General features: G+C 41.4%; 1 protein-coding gene across 3 annotated transcripts in view; it reads right to left on the bottom strand.

Annotated features, from left to right (window-relative positions):
• ppm1e (protein phosphatase, Mg2+/Mn2+ dependent, 1E) overlaps positions 1 to 13,127 on the bottom strand; it is a 43,797-nt gene extending 30,670 nt beyond the window's left edge. Inside the window, exons 1-2 of one of the 3 annotated variants that reach the window (XM_084373942.1) lie at positions 13,015 to 13,127; positions 11,877 to 12,120 (exon numbers count right to left, since the gene is read on the bottom strand). In XM_084373942.1, the coding sequence (XP_084230068.1) occupies positions 11,877 to 12,061 (185 nt within the window). In that variant the 5' untranslated portion in view covers positions 12,062 to 12,120; positions 13,015 to 13,127. Of the gene's footprint in view, positions 1 to 11,876; positions 12,121 to 12,187; positions 12,436 to 13,014 lie in introns of those variants that run through there. The other 2 variants (XM_084373943.1, XM_084373941.1) reach the window with 2 other exon arrangements.
• Positions 13,128 to 13,730: the final 603 nt, after the last annotated feature.

Genomic DNA, 13,730 nt, shown 5'->3' with positions numbered 1-13,730 from the left:
GGAGGTTTACACAGCTGAACGGGTGCTTAAAGTGCCACTAAAAATCACAAAAATCACCTGTTTATGCAGTCAAACATGCGTGTCATGGTGAAGCTACTACACTTCACACCTGGGCACCACTTGTATACAGTAATGTAATAACTGTACAATGTGTTGAGGCCTACCTGCTGTTTCCAACCAGTTCCATTGAAAAGACACTGCTAAATTTCCTCTCAAAACTCAATACATTTTTAGAGATATCACTGTCTCAATAGCTACTGTAAACTAATTTAGGGACGATATACAATTCCTAAAAAATAACACCGCGACCATAAGGCCATCGTGGTTATTTACGCCAGCAAAGACAAACTAGTATCGACAGTGCTACAGCTAAAGATGGCTGCCTCTAAATAATCAGCTTTCAGTGTCCGGCAACCCTAACATTAGCTATGGTTGGGCCAATGGACGATGTTATCGCCCAGTCGATGGCTGACAGTCGTTCCACAGAGCCCTGACAGTCACAACATCACGATTTTGTGGGAGAGAAAAGTTTGTTCCAGCTCAATGCATGAATATTGGTCTCCATGTCCTGTTTATTAATTTCTTATTGAAGCAACCTTCCTTAGTATAACTAGCCAACTAACTTTGTTTCAAGCTTCTGAGGCTGGACACAAGTTGCAGACATGTGGTGCAAAGACGGTGAACTTTTCAAACCCAGCATGAGGATGTCTGTCCTTGTTGACAGGAGACAGTTTTCTTGGCCGAGCTAGAGGAGGAAGTCTTTGTCCGGATATCCGTCATCTGTTATCTGAATATCCACTGGCTAGAACTGCAACCCCTGAAATGTTGGCTGGTGCCCCCAAAGACTTAATCTTTGTCGGACGATGGTTGATCCGTTCCAAGACTGTAACGCTAATTAGCAACAGGATACAGTGTACAATCTGCTGATACTTGGAACTGTAAAAAATTAGACACCTTAACGTTACCCTCTTTGAAAGCAGCAACAACAATATATTGAATATAACATTTACCTGAACATAAAATACTCTGTAGAGCTTCAACTAACTTGATTTACTATGAATTATTTATTCAATTATTATATATAAACTACCTCCTGTAACAGGTGTTGTTTTTGTGCTACGTCTGTCATGTTGTCATACTGTACTGTACGTGTTCACAGCACTCCATCAGTACAACAACAGTCTGTGGTTTATCCTTTAATAAATCCGTCACCAGCAGCTCCACTAACACCACCTACTCTTCTAATTGTGTGTGTGTGTGTGTGTGTGTGTGTGTGTGTGTGTGTGTGTGTGTGTGTGTGTGTGTACATACTTGAGTGTGTCATGTGTGCCGGAGGAAGCCGGATCTACCCCCTAGTTCTTTACAGCTGCGGGAGACATTTCTGTTTAATGAGGTCTAGAAAGGCTCTCCCTTCAATTACTATCTATCAGCTCTCAGTGTGTGTGTGTTTGTGTGTGTGTGTGTGTGTGTGTGTGTGTGTGTGTGTCATGGGTCATTTAACTCCCCCTCTTACTCCTCTTCAAGTCATCATCAATTCATCAGCAGTCAGTACAAACAGACAGTGACGTCAGAGTGCCGAGAGGTTTTTTTAAAATTCTGGATGGACAAAACTGTGCATCAGATTAGTATAGTATAGTATATTTAATTTTAATTCAATACAATAAAGAATTAGGAGATCAGTCTATTGGGGGCTGATACTGATCGCCAATTAAATGTCATGGCTCACCTAAAGCCAATTGAATTTAGACTTAAACAAGGGTCGTTACAATTAAATGGTCAAGCATGTCATACCTCTACACCACCAGGACACCTGCTGTTACATAAACTTAAAGTTTTATTCAGTCGGTGGTAGTAATGAACACGAGGGAGCTGTTTGACGAAGAGCTGCTCCTCCAACTTCTCAATGAGCTAACCAACTCCTTTTCCCTCCCTTTGCATTGGGTTCAAATCCCAAAATACTGCCAAAAAGGGGAAACTTTTACACCTTAAATAGGTGCAGGGACAACAAATCCTCCACCATCATCTCGTCAGTTTAAGGTCAGTAATCCTTACATTATAAGGGAAATGTGACTCCTGTGACTCTGCTGCTGGCCCCGCTGCTGCACTTAGCAGACCTATGCAACATTTTGTAATTGTAGCGTCCATCTTCTGACTAAATATTGATTCTTTAAATAAAGAAAATGAGGAAAGGGGCTGTGGGCAAGTAATGTAATCGGTGTAAACTCGCTTTTACCTTCATTGTACACAAAAAACCATTGGGAAATCAGTTTTGTCTCAAAAGAGTCTGAAGGAAAATAAAAGCAGCACAACACAATTTCTTTAACTTCAGTGTAACCATGCAGAGGCCATGGGTAACATTGTATTTCTTGTCATTGAAGGTAAAGTGCATTGATGAAAAATAACGTTTAGTATCTTTTAAAAAGTACCCCAGATTTTTCCCTTGGTAACATCTAATAGAATCTAAACCACTGTTGTGCTAATTTATCAGCGCTAAAAGCTCCTGACGGAAAGAAATTCAGCCTTAAAACAACAATAAAAAACCCACAAGGCCTTTTGCACACAGTAGGTTTGCCAGCTAAAAAAGAACAATTACTTCTAATTGTCCTCTGGGCCTTTTAGAGGTGTTAAGAAATTTTGAAATGACTTCAAAGCGAAAGCCAGTTTTACCCTCTCAAGCTCTGCACCGAGTGGTACTCAACACCGACAGTGAAAACAGAAATGTTGGGGTAATAATGGTCAGCAGTCCAACACATGAACGTAGTCTGTGTCAGTGTGGAGGTTATTCAATCTCAAAGCACTAATCTGAAACTGGTTGATGTATGTAACCAACAGTTTAAGCGAGATGCAAACACAGGACAAGAGGAAGAAGTTGTAAAAATGGCAGAACTTTTTGAGGAGAGGTTATGCGAGTTAGTGGGAAGTTTTAAACATCTGCATGATGTTACCTTACCCAGGCACAGAGACTAACAGTTACTACAGAACAGGTGGGAGGAGTTTGGACGCTGGCGAAGGAAAAGTGGAGGTACGTGCGAGACCGATTTGACTCTGAGCAGCGCCCTCTATTCTTTAATTGTTTGAGATTCAGAGCCAACGAGAAGGACGCCTGGAAGTATGAAGCCAGTGACGGTTATAGGGTTTTAATCTATTTTCGTATGTAAAAGGAGCATAAAGGAGCCTTAAGCATGGCTTGTCGACTCCTGCCTACAACCCGCATTCATCTATACTTGTTCTATTCACACAGCGGCATGATTTAAGTCACACTTGAAGCAAACCCTCCACACACACACACTCCAAATCAGTGTTCAGAGGGAGTACACTGCATCCTCTTCTTTTCAGATGTGACTCCCAGCTGCCTGGAGGAAAAACGGATTAAAACCTAACTAGCGTCACTTTAACGCACACATACACACTCATTCCACACCCCCAGACTCGTTCTAGCACACCAAGTGCTTCACCCGCCCCTTATTAACACACACACTCTCACACAGAGGGGATCTCTCTTCTTGCAGAAGTCTATTATTAGCTGTTCAACCCAGAGACAAACTAATGACACGTTGGGATGAATCACCAGAGCTGCTGCCTCCAACTATCATTACACTCACGGCGCGGCTACAGTAGACAGCCATGTAGGATGCTGGACACGCCACACAAACACATGCACACACTCATCATGCCATCAGTCTCCTTGAGAACTGCAGAGAAAGTTCTCGTCGTGAACCCAAAGGGCCCACGTGTCTGAGGGGTTTCATTCCAACACGAACAGCACCTGCTTCACAGAACACCCCTCAGCACCAGGATAAAATGTTGGCAGTTAACGTTTCTGCAAACGACTGGTACATTTGTATGTGTCACGGGCCTACGAATCATTTCGACGTTTCTACAAAACCTGTCCTATCACAATAAAAGTAAATGTTTATGACCGGGGTTTCATATCAGGAGGTGGATGTGATGATGGTGGAGCTACAGACGGGAAGGCTGCCAAGCTAGTGACAACAGTTCAGCCCTTTGTCTCAACATTTGTCAGCGGGCAACCACAGGATATTTTTAAGGAGACTTCAGGACAATTTCAAGCTCCCGTTCATGGCAACAAAACCGGGTATTTTAAGCCAAGATGATGTTTTCCAGAACCTGACCAAGCGATTTTTGTGCCTAAACTTAATAACCAGAGGATAAGCACAGCGTTGTCACAGGATAAATTCGAGAACTGAACCTAAAGAGATGTAACCTTTATCTGACAACCAGAAATCCCAAAGTCTGTCAACATCAGTGTATTGAGTGAGGATTTAACATCAATACTTTATTGTCACTGGATATCGGGTCAGATGCATTAGCTTGTTTACTCAGTCTTTGCTCTGATGGCTGCACAAATAATTGTTTTTATATTAACATGTGAAAGCTATTGCTGACAGAGACTCTGCGATTCCCATCAGCTTTACAGTCGCTCATTCAGCTCATTGTTTTGGTTTTGCTTGCTCGGTTGTTTTGCTTTTGTCTCACTCATCAACCCCGTTTCCAGCGGGGGATGCATCTTCCTGACCTTGTTTAGAGGATCAGGTATCATCCAGATAGGAACATTCCACACTCAGTATACAAATACTTTGTTGATGTTATTATAAAAATCAGTGTTTCGGCTTTCAGTTACATTCATTTCAGTCACAGCAGGCCTCAATTACCTAAAATGGTCCCAGTTAGCTCCAGGAAGAGAGGTTACACACAGGAAAAGACACCAGTAGTTTCAGTACTCTTTATTAGCAGATAACACAAGTGAAACAGCTCTAAACTGACCCACACAGTTTATAACTCACTGCAACTAAACATAGTGGAGCATTTAGCAGCTGAGGAGCCAGATGTTTCCCTCAGGAGTTGGTAGAGACGGAGTTGATATTGGTTGGCCACAGATATATCGGTATCTGTGTCTATGTTGTCCGATATGTGCAGATATGAAAACTATAAAGTTAATTGTTAAACTGTAAATATATGTTCGTTATGTATGTATTCATTCTAAATAGGAATATGGGCCAATGCATCATTATTGAAATGTTTTTACTCCCCGATAATGATTTCGGCACAGGCCCAGAAAGTCTATTATCCGTCGAGCTCTAGTAAATAAGCAACTATTTGATTACGTATAATATGTTAATGTAGCACTCCTGTCCAAGAGTGACCAAATATCTATTTACTACTTTGAGTCAATTGTTTTGCCAGATTTGACATTTTTTATTTAATTTTCAGTCTCTTTCAGCTCATTGTTTTGGTCTTCCGACCTGAAATATTACTGTTTTGGCTCACTCACGATATAGTCAGGCATTCATGTGGGTCATTAGTGCTCGGTAGGTCCAGGTGTGACTGGTTGTTGAGCTGTCTGGGGAGGGAACTGCAGGTGGTTGATAAGTAGTGTCGTAGGCCACCTCCTCTGTTTAACGACAGTCTTTCCAGTTTGACGTAGATGGATTCTTTCACGCCTCTTTCAAACCACCTGTCTTCTCTGGGCCAAGATGTGTACAGCACTGTCCTCAAAGGACGGCAATTAAAGAGGTGTGAAAGGATCCAACTGAAACAAGTCCAGTTGTCTACAATTTAGCACTCATAATTACCATGACTGACAATCTTCACCAGCACGTCCTCAATGTTGTGTCAAAATTTCCCTATGGTATCGCACATGGTATCGATTGTGAATATTTTTCAAGGTATTGTCTGGAAGTAAGAAATGCTAGTATCGTGACAAGACTAACAGCCACAGCACAGCAGGCAGCTGGAAAAAAAGCCCGGATAAACGTTGTAAGGCTTTAAATCCGGCAGGTGACCTTTGCTGCATGTCACTCCCTGTCATCTCTCCACTGTGTCTCTCCAACAAAGACAAAAAAAAGGGGGGTGGTGGTTGCTTGTTTGCTTATTTTTTTAAGGAAGGTATCAAAAAAGGTCCGCACCGAAATGTGGATATCACATCTGCACTAATATTTTAACATTTTTAATGATACCCAGCCAAATGTTTGACACGAGTCCTTCACAAACCTAAGAAGACATTAAAGGAATATTTACAACAGTATAAACAGTAGGGCAAAATATCTAATACACATTTAAACAATCTCACAGCACTTATTGCCACATTTCCCAACTGTATTAAGCAGAAGTAGGAAGCAAAATAACACGTAAAACCCAAAGAACTTGGTGTTCTGCTTGCGTTCGCTCTGCTGCTGTCTAAAGCACTGTTATCAAACTGCCAGTCGGACTGAAACATGGCTAGCCTGCTGCCTGCTGTATTCACACTGACTACAAAACACCATTATTACTCTGTGCAAGGACGCCCGGGTTGTTGTTACTATGACAACTGACGTATATGATGCAAATGAACGCCAGCTCAGACCTTGTCACATGTACATTTCACTGCAGACTGTGAGCACAGAGAGCAGCTTTAACTGGCAGCAGGCGACGTTAATGGGAGCATAAGTGATACATTAGATCGAGTGTCGGCTCTGAATGAGAGCTGATACATGATCTGTGTTCCCTGTAGCTCCTGTATCAGGCGAGGAGTCTGCACGTTTGACTCCGACCACAACAATGTAGTGGCTCGTTTTACTCATTAAAACACTTTAGCGATGAAATCTGTGAGATCAGGAGCTGAAGCGATGGAAACAAATCCTGCTGCAAGTGTGTGTTTGTGGGTTCAATTTTGAAGTCCAGTGTAAGGTATCTCCACCAGATTGGCCAGACATGACTTGAGATGTGTTGTAAAAATTCCAACCTGTCCAATTTTCAGTCTTAGCTCCGTTTTTGGTCTCTACCAACTCCTGAAGGAAATATCTGTCTCTTCGGCTGCTAAACGCTCCACTATGTTCACCAGCTCGTTGCTAACTCTGTCTACTGTTTGATGTGGAGTTTTTAGAGCCTCTTCACTGAAAACAGCTGCCTGCTGCGGCCAGAAATGACAATGTGTGGGTTGTGTTAAAATATCGATATATCGTTTATGAATATTTGAATCTTTTTCAGTACTCATTTTCTGCAGCATACATAACCCATTACCAACTGTGCCTTCCTATCCTCTCCTTTCTCTGACATGTTGTCCCCTTAAAGGCATTATCCTGCATCTTTGACCTGACTTTTGTTCATTATCTATATTATTTTGTCTTGTATTATTTCTGTTTTTTCAAGGCAGCAACTGTTAAAAACAAAAGCCAACAAAGAAATGTTGTGGGGAAGAAAAAACAATAAAAGCTCTAATTAAAAATGCTCTTGTGATTTCATACATACGTAGTGTTGTGAAACAAACTGATGCATTATAACGTGAATCAATAACAAAGTGAAACTGGGAATTTCTGTCCACTATAATCGTACCTTTTTATATTAATGACTGTTAAGGTTCGCTAACAGTCGTAGTCAAGATAAAATAAGCCAACGTTGATGAACTGCGATCCTTTGTGTTAAAGTAAGACGCTTTGTTAACCGGCCTATTCACCCCCGACCTCTCCACACATCCAACCCTCTGCAGACTCTAATAATGTCACACTACTTCCTCCTTTGCTCCCGACAGACAAGAGTCATAATTACAACGGCTGTGTCGTTTTTGGCCATTTGCTGAAATGACTGACGCTTTTTCTGGGTTTCTGGGACAGTGTGGGATATTCATGATCCTCAGAAGATGATTCCTCATGATTTTTGTGGACGTCTGACCAGCCCTGTCGCAAAACCTCTGGCAGCTGTGCTCATAAAACAGAAAAAACGAGTGTCCCTCTTGACCTTGTGAGCAGCTGGAAGAGCTGGCTTCTGGAAGGGTCTCTTCAGATAAAATGTTTGATGGAGAGACGCCAAAGAGTGATTCATAGAGTCCAACGAGCCAACTTTACTGTATAAGATGAAAGCTCGGCCAGAGAAGAGAGACAGAAGTCTTTTTCACAAAGCGAGTTAGGCGGTGAGCTGCAGTTATTTTTGCTAATAACCGTTTCACAAAGCCAGATTGGAGAGACTCCATTTAAATGAGTGTGCACACTGCAGCTTTCAGCCAAACGCTGACATTAGGGATCACACACCGATCTCATTCGTGTGCTTTGGAGAGCTGTGCACTAAAAAAATTACAACAGCCAGTCATCATGTAATCACATGTTGCTGCCTTGTTTCTGCTTTTGTTCGACATCAAAAGGCTTGTAGTTGTCAGGAAGCCCAGAGAGTTGTTAAAAAACCTATTTTTGATTTATTTTTTTCTAGTAGTGAAACAAGAACTCAGAACCTTTAATTAAGTGAAAGTAGAAATGCAGCAATGTAAAATATACTCCATTACAAGTAAAAGTACTGCATAAAATGTGAATGTGTTATCAGCAAAATGTATTGAAAGTATCAAAAATTATATATTTAAAATATTTTCTTGATGGATTTTTATTTTATCCATTAATAAACATGTTAAATAAACAAATGTAGAGGAGTAAAAGTACAATATTTGACTCAAAAATATGGAGTGTCAGTTTGATATAGCAGAAAATGTAAATACTCAAGTAAAATACAAGTATGTCACTATTGTACTTAAATACAGTACTTGAGTAAATCTACTTAGTTACATTCCATCACTCTTTTATTATTTTTTTTTTTTTCATAAAAGGTACAATATGTAGGAATTGGCCACCTCTTGAATTCATACTCCAAACAAATAAGGGTTAGCATATCACTAGAGTCACTGCTTATTGCTGCTAACTGTAGCTGCCATTAGCTAGTTAGCTTTGTTAGCAGTGCAGCTAGCAGTCAGGACTGGGAGTTTGGTGAACCGGAGGAGTATTGGTGCACAGAAGCTTTAGACTGGGATGGGATGTGGCTAGTCTGTTAGCATGCTACCTTCGCTATATACCATTACAACACAGTATGTAGAAGTCATAACATCAGAACTGTTAATCACTTTTTGTTGATTATTTTATTTAATTTTTTAATGTTTTCGGCTAAAATTCCTACATATTGCACCTTTAATCTAAATGTGAGCAGCTCCTCTTTAATATTCAATAACTAAAGCTCCCATGTCTTAAAGGGGAGGCTGGGGCTAGCTGCCTCGCATGCTAACTTCAGTATATATCTCTGCAATACAATACATAGATATAATGTCAAAACTGTTCATTTTTATATTTTTTAACTAAAATTCCTGCACACTGCACCTTTAATGAATACTGTTTTATTGTAAATGTATTTAGTCAGAACTATTTGCACAGTACAGGGAGGAAAAAGGATGAAATCTTCTATGACAAACAGTCGTTTATATCATGATAGCCTTTTCTGGAAACAGATTATAGATAAAATAACCACTGGAAAATGTCTGTTTTGGCTTCTGCTGCGAGTCAAACGCCTGACATATCTGCCTAATAGATCCAAAGATATACAAATGCTGTAGAAAATGTCATCTCACAGTAAAAATCATTGTGTAGGCTCAAGATTCAAACTCTTGGATTGGTTCTTCACTTTCTGCTTTCCTCGATTAGTCCACGGCAAGAGGCGCCAGGTGGTGAGGGGGGGACACTCACACTCACCCAGCTGACTAAAGCTTAAACAAATTTCTAACTCGCACTTCTCTGTGAGAGTGGGCGGAAGATTGAATCCAGTCTGTGCTTGAAGTACAGACTGGATTCAGGTCGTGTTTGGATGTGGCGGGCGGGTTAGCCCTGCTTCCTGTGACTTTAGGGGGATAAGCAGCTAGACTGGCTGTGTCTGCTTCCTTGGCAGAAAGAAACAGCCGGGTGCAGTGACTGTGTGACAGCTTTCTGAAATGTTGTGGTTGCCAGGTTTGAGAGACGTATACAAATTTATCTGGCAACCTGCACTATAGCCCAAGACACGGAAGTACTGCGCTGATTTACTAACTGGTGTTTGTCAGGAAACAGTAGCAGTCTTTTTTTTGTCTGTACATTTTTCTTTGTGTACTGATTAAAGGAACAGTTCACAGGGAAAAAAGAAAAGCTGTTTCACCCTGTCTTCATGCTAAGCTAAGCTAACCGTGGAATATTTTCACTTATTTAATGAAATAAGGATTAATTTCGACCTGAAATGTGACCTGATTTTCGGAAAAACTTTGTACGGTAGTGAACGGAGAGAGATAAATCATGTTTTGATCCCGCTTGAGTTGTGCCGTGAATTATACGTATGATATTTGACAATTAAAAAGATCATTTTTCAATTTGAGAAAGTCGCTGTTTGTCTTAAACTAATGAAATATGACATTATGAAGACTATACAGCCAACAGTCGCGTTAGTGACATCATCTCGTTGAACGGTCACCAAAACCCGTAACCTCAGTTGTCAGTATGAGCAGATTTATTGTGTTTTTTAGTACCTTTTCTGTGCCGAGCTGGCGGCCATGTTGGTGTTGGTGACGTGTGTTGAGCAAGACGAGTTCACAGAGCGGTTTAACACAAAACTTGATTGATATTTTACTTTATTTACCACAAACTGTGACTTTCTTGTCTTGGAAAATTCATTTTTTTAAATCCCCAAACATCATATGTGTGGGTCATGGCACAATTCAAAACAGACAAACAAATTATTTGTCTCTCTCGATTCACTAACGTACAGATTCTTATTAAAATAAGGTCCCATATGCTCCACCAGAAGCTGGCGTGACTTCAGCTCTCCATCTAAAACATTAATTTAAACAAAGATGGATGCACCAAACCAAATCTATTCAAATTTCTCCATCAATAGTCGGCAGACATGTGTGTGAGCATGCTGTCAGACGAGGATGGGGGGGGAAGGGATGGGAGAGTAAAGCTGTGCAAGATGTCGAGTGCTGATCTTATATTCTATCAAGCCTGGACATGAATGTGTAGCTCTGCTCCGACAGGTTCAAACACGTGAACCGCCCTCCAGTGGAAACACCTGACAGCTCTCTCTACTGTCTGCATGTGATCCCTCCTGCCACCAACATATGCTCTCCATCTCCATCGCTGCTGGAGATAATGTGCCTATAGAGAGGGTCTGCCTGCAAAAGTCTTTTTTTTTCTTTCTGAGACATACATGCAGGCAGCAGCAGCAGCAGCAGTCCCCTTGCTACTCGTTGCCCTAGATGAGTCCGTCCACCCTGTTTCTCCCCAGCACAGTTTTTGCACCTATTTTGGATTCAAAACCAGGCCAGGCAGCAGAGTCTCGGGGCAGAGCGCTCCTCTCTTCAGTCTGACTCATTTTTTTTTATCAAGTTATCAAGCTGTCAAATTTTAAACCTCTCAGAGACATGTCATATTTCACCTTCACATTTAGGATGCAAAAAAAAACACAAAAAAAACCGCTTAAAAATGTCATGAAGCAAGCTTTTTAAATGGTTTCCCCTCCAGTCTGCGTCTGGGTAACGATCAGACTAACGACTGAGGCTAATAACGTAACCGGTGGGGTTATTTTTAGCCTGCACGAAGATGCGCTCAGCAGTGATGGCGATGGCTTCCTCCACCACCACCCCCCCCTCCTACACCATGATGACGTCGAGCTGTTACGCAAATCCAGGGGTTCACCTTTTGTGGACCTTCCAGCAGCTCTGGCGTCAATGTGTGCAATTAGGAGGCGCATATTTAAAAAAAACAACACAAAAAAAAAACGAGCCTGCAGAGAGTTAAAGCACGACACCGTGTGAGGCAGTGGCGAGGTTTTAACTTCTGCTTTAGCTGTAATTCCTCTCGTCCTCTCAGTAAACACACTTGTCTAAACTTGGCGTCGGACACACCCAGCAGCACGGCGGGTAGCCTGGCATCCTTTTGCGAGAGGCATCCCGGCTTGTCTGTGACCCAAGCCGGGGGGTCCGCTCACCTCCTCCTCCTCCTCCACCACATAATGTCAAAACACGGATATTTAGCAGCTACACACATACACACGGAAATAAAAAATAAAAAAAACAACATGCCATGACAGAAAAGTGGACACTTAACTATTTGTAGAGGTGTTGGAGACACAGGTCGAGGCATTCCCCCTCCACCTCGTCCTCAGTCACCAGGTCCGACAAGGGGCGCATCGGCACCGGGTCGCTCTCCTGCAGAGGCATTCTCATCTCCCGAAGAAAGAGCTCCAGGAACCGTCGGAAGGTTTTCTCCTCTGCTGCAGAGCCGGCCATCATTTCTCATTCCTGGGACAGACAGAGACAGCTCCGCCCGTCAGAACACTTCACTCGCCGGGCTGAAGAAGAGAAGAGTCAGTACACTAGCCGAACTAGTTGGGACTGTCAGTGCGCGGGTTGGACTACCTGAAGAAATGACTGTGTGGTACCGGAGGAGCAGAGCCGTTGACTACCGGTGTGTGTGTGTGTGTGCGTGTGTGTGTGTGCGTGTATGTGTGTGTGTGTAAAAACAGCGGACCGGACCGGACGAGCAGGACCGCGGCGTCTACGATTAAAAGCTACTACTGGACTGGCTGTCAGAAGCTGGACTGAGCCCCCATTCAGAGGTGCGAGCGTGAGCGCGCGTCGCGTTATCGGGGATTTCGGTTAGCGGAGGGCGGTGACGTCAGAGAGACGCAACGGTTTACGAATGGGACGTGAACGCGCACGCAGTGGTGACGTCTGAGACCTTTTTGGAAACGTTACAGAGAAGGTGGCCTGTTTACTGATGTCACATAATAACTGTCCTATATGATGTTTTTATTGTGTTTCATCAGCAACATGTCACACTGACAAAAGAATAATTTATAACAAAAAACTTTATTTAAAAACAACAACAACAACAACAACAACAACAGTACAATGTTGGAATGTAACCAGGTACTTTTACTTTAGTAATGTACTTCATCTTAACCCCTTTTGTCTTATAGCTTGTATAATGTTTTTATTTTATTTTATTAGCAACTTGTCACATTGACAAAAGAATAATGTATAACAAAAAACTTTATTTAAAAACAACAACAACAACAACAACAACAGTACAATGTTGGAATGTACCTACATTTACTCTAGTAATGTACTTTATCTTAACTCCTTTTGAACACACACATATATATACAGTATAATATAGCTATATAATGTACATTAAAGGATAAGTTCACCCAAAAATGACAGTTCAGTCAGTATCTACTCACCCCATGCTGATGGAAAGTCGAGTAAAGTTTCTCAGTGTGCAGAACATTTCTGGAGCTTCACAACAAAACATGTCAAATGTTTGAGTTACAGTTTTATATCAAAAGTGACATTTACACTGCATCATACATTTAATTCCCATGAAATTATATTTTATTTAAAAAGTAAATATATTTAATTGTTCACAATAAGTTTAGAGTCCCCATCTACTGCAGTTGTTTAGAAGAATGCTGCAACACTGTTTTGTTATGAAGCGAAATGTTTTGTGAGCTAGGAAACTTCAACCGAGATTCTACCGACATGGGGGTGAGTAGATAATGACTGAACTTTTAATTTTTAGGTGAACTCGTCCCTTAAGTAGGCCTACAATTTCAAGGTAAATCAGCATTTCCAAAAGTCCAAAGTGATGTCTTTAAATGTCTTGTTTTGTCGAGAAAAGCAACAAATCCTCACATTTGAGAAGCTGGAACCATATACATTTTGGTATTTTTCCTTGATAAATGAATTAAATGATTATTAAAAAGAATAAATTGTTTTCTCTCACTTGATTAACATGCAATGTTTCAACATTACTGCACAGTGAAGGTCAAACATCAAAGTACGTTAACAATAAGCAGAACATATCTTTGAGTGAAGGAAGACAACAGAAATAGACATGTATGTGTCAGAGTGAAGAAAAGGCACAGACATCCAAACATTTTCCAGACGTGTGAGCAGA

The sequence above is a fragment of the Pagrus pagrus genome (genome assembly GCF_965226575.1).
Source record: "Pagrus pagrus genome assembly, chromosome: 14".
NCBI lineage: Eukaryota > Metazoa > Chordata > Actinopteri > Spariformes > Sparidae > Pagrus > Pagrus pagrus.
Note: the sequence above shows the minus strand (reverse complement) of the source record. Positions and strands in the feature narration are given on the sequence as shown.